Source organism: Glycine soja, chromosome 2 (assembly GCF_004193775.1).
Source record: "Glycine soja cultivar W05 chromosome 2, ASM419377v2, whole genome shotgun sequence".
In the NCBI taxonomy this organism is placed as follows: Eukaryota; Viridiplantae; Streptophyta; class Magnoliopsida; order Fabales; family Fabaceae; genus Glycine; species Glycine soja.
In genome coordinates, this window is record NC_041003.1 from 21,000,550 (window position 1) to 21,008,252 (window position 7,703).

Here is a 7,703-nt window from a genome sequence, read left to right on the forward strand (position 1 = left end):
ACCACCATCACCAGCTCCTTCCATAATAAACAAAGAAGAAAATCTTTTGTAGTAATTAAACAAAAGTTTCAGGACCTCACCACACTCTACTCACGTGTTTCTCTCTTTGATGGTAGTTCACTCGTGTTTGAGGCCCTCAATATAGGCTTTTGTGTGATGTTTTCACTATTGCCTTTTACTACTCACTCCCTCTTAAGTTCCTGGATGAATCAAATTAGACACACAAGGTATATAATAGGAAAGACAGTTTAATTATCACAGACTGTGTAGCAGATTTATTTTGGATAACAAATCAGATTTGATTTTGGCTAACAGATTACACTTGATTTGGATTTAGATTTGATTTGGATAGCAGATTGGATTTGATTTGGATAACAGATTAGACTTGATTTGGATAGCAGATTGGATTTGATTTGGATAACAAATTAGATTTGATTTGGATAGCAAATTTGATTTGATTTGATTTGGATAACAGATCTGATTTGGATAACAAATTTTGATTTGATTTGATTTGGATAATAGATCAGATTTGGATAACAAATAGAATAAACAAGGAAGATAACAAATAAAATAATAGATAAGATAACAGATAGAATAAAAAAGATTTGAATAACAGACTTGCAAAAAAAAACGCTTCTAACTGCCTCAATTTCGTGTTCAAAGATCAAACACCCACTTTCTTTTTTTTTTCTTCTTTTCATCTCTTTTTTTTTAAAAAAATTTATGCAACTTTTTTTTAACTTGAAACAGAGTTCAAACAGATTTTTTTGACACAAAGTCTGAAAGAAACAAGAAACAAGAACAAGAACAAAAACGTGACAAGACAAGAACAAGAACGAAACAAAGACACAAACAAGAACACAACAAGATGCAAACAAGACAACAAATAACAGAACAAGGACAAAACATGAACCTGGACAAATTACAGAGAAAAAAAAAGAATTGGATAGGATAGAACCTGTATCAAGAGCCAAAGCTCTGATACCAGATGATGTGAACCTGACTAGGAGCGGATCACTTGATACAGGCTACGAAGATTTGGATGACGCCACTCTAGTGAAGGAAGATAAGTCAGGGTAGATGCCACAAGAATTACCTTGATAAGTTTGAGATTGGTTCAACAAGGAACCCAGAGAGAAGCTCTCACCAAATTTTATGAAAATGCCAAAAGTTTCCTTTATTGAAAACAAAAACCAATACTTATAGTGTATCTGAACAAAAAGATAAAAAAGGCACGGGCCTTCTAAACAGTTTGGGCCAAAATTATAATAAATAAAAATTATTAATAAAAATAGAACATATTTGGCATGGGCCTTCAAATTAATCTTGGGCTTCAGCAGCGATTAATATGCTTAGTAGTGCCTTCGCTTTTGGGCCTTCATCCTTCTCCACTTGGGTCTTTCGTCCTTCTCCACTTGGGCCTTCGTCCCTCTCCACTTGGGCCTTCATCCTTCTCCACTTGGGGCTTCGTCCTTTTCCACTTCGGCCTTCGTCCTTCTCCATTTGGGCTTTTTTCCTTCTCCACTTAGGCCTTGCTAAGTATGCCTGCTACCATTTGTTGGAGGGTATCCACTGGCTGTTTGGTCCTACTCCTGGTCATAGGTCCCTGTATTTGAACAGTTTTAGGATTCTCATCATCATCCTTTCTTGGATCAACTTCACCTTCTCGGTGGTTTGCTGTACCACTTCAGGTCATAAGGTGAGGTCTTCTCCGGGCTCTAGCCAACATAGAGGTGTCCTACACCTTCTACCATATAAAGCTTCATAGGGAGCCATGCCAATGGTAGAGTGAAAACTTTTGTTGTAAGTGAACTCTATCAATGGCAGGAAACTCTCCCAACTTCCCTTTTGCTCTAAGACACACACCCTTAACAGGTCCTCCAATGACTGAATGGTCCGTTCAGTTTGGCCATCAGTCTGAGGATGGTAGGCTGAACTTAGTCTAAGCTTGGTTCCCAATGCTTTGTTCAAGCTCTCCCAAAATCTAGAGGTTAACCTAGGATCTCTATCAGACACTATGCTAGATGGCACACCATGTAATCTAACAATCTCACTAATATATAGGGAGGTCAACTTCTCCATGGAAAATCTAATATTAATGGGAATAAAGTGAGCAGACTTGGTCAACCTATCAACAATAACCCAGATAGAATCAAAACCTCTGGGGGTTCTAGGTAGTCCTATGACAAAATCCATGGAAATACTATCCCACTTCCACTGGGGTATCTCCAAAGGTTGTAACTTCCCGGAAGGTCTCTGGTGTTCTATCTTATCCTTCTGACAGACTAAACATGCATACACAAACTCACTAACCTCTCTCTTCATGTTGGGCCACCAAAACATCATCTTCAAATCCTAATACATCTTGGTAGCACCAGGATGTATGCTCAAGTTACTCCTATGTCCTTCCTCTAGGATTATCTTCCTAAGTTCAGGCACATTGGGAACACAAATCCTATCTTGAAGTCTCAAGACTCCATCTGATCCAACCTTGAAACTACTATCTCTTCCTGACTCTATAGCTTCTAACTGGGTCCTCAGAAAAGGATCAATCTTATGGCCTTCCTTGATATCTCCTAGTAACTCACTAGTAATCCTCAAAGTTCCTAACCTCACACTATTAGGAGTAACCTCACGTACAAGGCTAAGGTCTCTAAACTGTTCTAGGAGATCCATCTCTCAAACCATCAAGGCTGATATATGTAGGGATTTCCTACTCAAGGCGCCAACCACTACATTAGCTTTGCCGGAATGGTAGCTAAGCTCAAAATCATAATCTTTAAGAAACTCTAACCATCTCCTTTGACGCATGTTTAGCTCTTTCTGACTAAACAAGTACTTAAGGCTCTTATGACCACTAAACACCTCAAACTTGGAGCCAAACAAGTAATGCATCCACATCTTAAGGGCAAAAACTACAGCAGCTAACTCCAAGTCATGAGTGGGATAATTCCTCTCATGAGTCTTGAGTTGTCTAGAAGCATAGGCCACCACTTGGCCATTTTGCATCAGCACTCCTCCTAAACCCATCTTTGATGCATCACAATACACCTCAAAGGGTTCTCTCGGTTTAGGCAAAACTAACACTGGAGCGGTTGTCAATCTTTTCTTAAGGGTATGAAAACTATGCTTACACTGGGTGTCCCACACAAAAGCTTGACCCTTATGAGTTAGTTTAGTCAAAGGTAAAGCTAACTTGGAGAAACCTTCTATGAATCTTCGGTAGTATCCTGCCAAACCGGGAAAACTCCTAATCTCAAAAATAGATTTAGGACTCTCCCACTCAAGAATGGCTTCTATCTTAGATGGATTTACAGCTATGCCCATTTGAGATATCACATGCCCTAGGAAACTAACTTTCTCTAACCAAAACTCACACTTGGACAACTTAGCATAGAGTTGTCGGTCCCTAAGGGTATGCAGCACAATCCTCAAATGTTCTTCATGTTCCTCTCTAGTCTTGGAGTATACCAAAATATCATCTATGAATACCACCACAAAACTATCAAGGTAAGGGTGAAAGACTCTATTCATGTAGTCCATAAACACACTAGGAGCATTAGTCACACCAAAGGGCATGACTAGATACTCATAGTGACCATAACGGATCCTAAAAGCAGTCTTAGATATGTCCTCAGACTTCACTCGGATCTGATGATAACCTGACCTAAGGTCTATCTTGCTAAACACACAAGCTCCTACCAGCTGGTCCATAAGGTCATCTATTCTAGGCAAATGGTACTTATTCTTAATCGTTACCTTATTCAACTGGCAGTAGTCTACGCACAACCTCATGGTCCCATCTTTCTTCTTCACTAACAACACCGGTGCTCCCCATGGAGACATATTGGGTCTCACAAACCATTTCTCCAACAACTCCTCTAACTGTTTCTTAAGCTCATCTAACTCTATAGGAGACATCCTATAAGGATCTATGGATATGGGTCCAGCACCAGGTACTAAGTCTATGGAAAACTCTATCTCTCTCTCGGGTGGCAGACCGGATATATCCTCAGGAAATACTTTAGGAAACTCTCTGACAACAAGGAGGTCAGACATGGAAACCTTTATCTCTATCACTAGGTTAGACAAGATCATGTACACTTGACCATCTTCTTTTAAAGATGTCACAACTTGGTTTGCAGAGATGAACATCCTTACTCACTCCAGAATCATCAAACGCCACTGTTTTATCAAAACAGTTTAACAAGACATGGTTGGAAGATAACCAGTCCATACCAAGAATAACATCAACCTGGCTCAAAGGCAAACAAATCAAATTAGTCAAGAATGTTCTACCAGAAATTTCCACAAGACAGTCCAAACAAACATCAGAAGTTAACACAGAACCACTAGTTGGGTTTTTACAATCAGATTTTTATTTAAAGAAGACACATAAAGCTTACTTTTCTCTACACATGAATAGGATATAAAAGAATGGGTTACACCGGAATCAAACAGCACAAGTAAAGGAATTCCATTTATGAAACATTCACCTTGGATTAGATCCTAGGATTTCGAAGCTTCAGCACCGTTAAGGGTAAAGACTCTTCCAGTGGCCTTTGGATGTCCAATTTGGTCATTCAGGCCCCCACCATTTTTCTCTTTCTTGAGATGTGGACAATCTCTTTGAAAATGCCCTTTTTGTCTACAATTAAAAGAATTTATATCTTTATCTGGACAATTCGAGGAGATGTGCCCTGGTGTCTTACATCTGTAGCAAGTGATCTGAGTGGGGAAAGTATTGGGTTTGCTACCACTACCACCTGCAATTCCCTTAGCAACAGTCCTCTGATTTTCATGGTGGTTACCATATTGCTTAGGAGGAGTCGAGTATCGTTTTCCCCGAGGTCGAGGCCCATTCTTTTTGTTCCTCATTGGACCTGTACTCCTATAATAGGTCGCCCTATCTCGGGAGTCTTCATCCCAAATCTGACACATATTAACCAAAAGTGGGAACTGACGAACACCTTGGTAATTTACAGCTTGCTTCACTTCAGGTCGTAAGCCATTCAGAAACTTTACACACTTGGAACTTGCACCTTCTCTCCCTTGATAATGGGGAAAGTACCTCACCAGCTCCTCAAACTTGGCTGCATATTCAGCCACAGTCATGTTTCCCTGCTTAAGCTCCAAGAACTCCATCTCCTTCTTGTTCCTAACATCCTCAGGAAAGTATTTCTCCAAAAATACCCTCTTGAAGACATCCCAGGTCACATCTTAACCTTCAGCCTCTAGGCATTGGCGAGTATTCTCCCACCAATACTCAACTTCTTCCACTAAAGTATGTGTACCAAAAGCAACCTTTTTCCCCTCCGAACATGCCATAACTCGAAAAATTTTCTCAATTTCCCTTATCTAGTTCTGAGCACCATCAGGGTTGTATCCTCCATTAAAAGGAAGGTTGTTTCGTTGGAAGCGGTCCAACCCCTGGTACTCAACAACTCCACCAGCTTCTCCCCTGTTTGGATTCCCCATAGCCCGAGCTTAGGCTTGAAGGGCATCAGCTATCGCACAATCATTCCGTCCAGCCATCACTCCCTATACACACCAGGGTGTTAGACTTGGAAGGAATACACACAAATAAAGAACCACCCAAAATCAAAACCATCACAAGTTCCTACTTGGTTACTTTTGAGAATTGATGCCTCAATACATTAACACTCTCTTTCCATCATTTGTATTTTCTGATCGCTTGCCATATCATCCCATTGCCCTTCACAAATTATACAGATGGCCAGTCTGATAATCCATGACTTGGCATTGAAACTCATGGTATAGCAGACATCAGGAAAACAAATCCAATATGACTACAACAATCAAATCTCTATAACTCATAGAAACACAACTAGTGAGTAAGTGCTAATAGCCAACAACGAACATCAAGCATTAGCAAACAACCAACCTCACGCATTCAACAAAGCAACCAGAGAATGCATAGAAAAACATAGCAGACTCACAACTCATTGGCCAAAAGGTTCGACCTGCTCTGATACCACTAATGTAACGACTTGTCTCGTGGCTACGATATCACCACTCTAATAACTGGAAAATTAAATTCTTTTTCTTTCTTTTATGAAAACTCCATTATTTTTGCTTATCAAAATCATAGTAAATTTGAACTTCACAAATATATATATATATATATATATATATATATATATATATATATCCCCAAACACGCACCAATGTTTAACCGAATACATGAATATTAATACAGTAGTTCAATACACATCATGCACATAATGAAGATTAAACCAATTTGTAGATATAATTAAATCTGTGATTTACATCCTTAATCCAACAAAAGAAATCACGAACCACTATGGAGGAGTTGATTAACAAAACACAACTCTCTCCCCAAAATAATCCCAACATCATCATGTCGGCTTGGCGGCTCCTCCACAGAATCTCATCCCTGCACTCTACTGCTGTCATTCTGCTCCCACAAACAAGGTTCGCAATCATCACAGGTATCAACCACACGATACAAAATTGCAAGGGTGAGTTCATTATAAAAAGAACCAATGTTAAATCCAAATAATCACAATTAGCAAGAAAACATAAGCAAACATCATGAGCTTACGCAACATTCACTATCCAACAATTGTTCATTGTCCACATTAAACAATTACTCATCATCCATCCATGGATCCAATCAAGACAACACAGAATGATGCATGCACCTGACTCAACTCTCAGATGCAATGTGGTACGTACCAACAACCAAATCCCAAGAAATAGCCTAAGCGTGTCCACACGACACTCTCACTTAGGAAACCATGCAGAGTTCGTCGAGACCACCCAGTTGTGAACGTAACTCCCCCCCATAGGTGATCAGCCTGGGGCCAAAAGGAGTTCCCTACCAGGTGACAAGCCCCCTCAGTATAAAGTACAATCTGCCACAATTACTCTATTTCATGTGTCGTATGAGCTATGAACATGGCCAAAAGTAGTGCCAAAGACCATGGACCAATTAAAGCGCCTAAGCATCCCCTCAGAATACTTAGATTCTTTAACCACGCTTGTCACCCATGTCTGGGCCATCTGACAAGGTTAGTGCACTTACCCCCCATGAACATACACTACATACAACGTATGAACATGGCCCAAAGCAAGTGCCAAAGCCCCTAGAAGGTCAATGCACTTCGCCCCCCATGAACATACACAACATCCAACGTATGAATGTGGCCCAAAGGAAGTGTCAAAGACCCTAGAAGGTTAGTGCACATTGACCCCCACGAACATACACAACATGCACATGCCAAAGCATTTCCAACATCAATCAACATTCCATTCTTACATCATTCTTAACATAGACATCATCTCGTCTCAATGACTTTATCAACACAACAACGACCTCATTTCATATTCACATAATCATCAACAATACCATCAACTCATGTTGACATGGTCTTTATTAACAACGTCATCTCAAATCAATATCATCATAAATATGAACATCACCACATATCAATTAAAGTCACCAATAGCAACATCAACAATGAGTCGCATTTCGCATGTAAATATATTTTTCATGCCTAAAACAATGAGCCGCAAAAACAACCTCAAGGTTATAAAAAGATAACTTTTACAATGTCTCATTCTCTAGGATTTTTCAAAGGAAGTGTAAAAACACCCTATTACAGTACCGAACACATAAGAGACACTAAGAGGAACTCAAACTAGTTAGGAGAAGGCTT

General features: G+C 39.7%; 1 protein-coding gene across 1 annotated transcript; it reads right to left on the reverse strand.

The window, feature by feature from the left end:
* Nucleotides 1–4,509: 4,509 nt before the first annotated feature.
* Nucleotides 4,510–5,145, reverse strand: LOC114373632. Its single transcript, XM_028331142.1, has one exon. The coding sequence runs from the start codon at nucleotides 5,143–5,145 to the stop codon at nucleotides 4,510–4,512; it is 636 nt and encodes a 211-aa protein (XP_028186943.1).
* Between the last annotated feature and the right edge of the window lie 2,558 nt (nucleotides 5,146–7,703).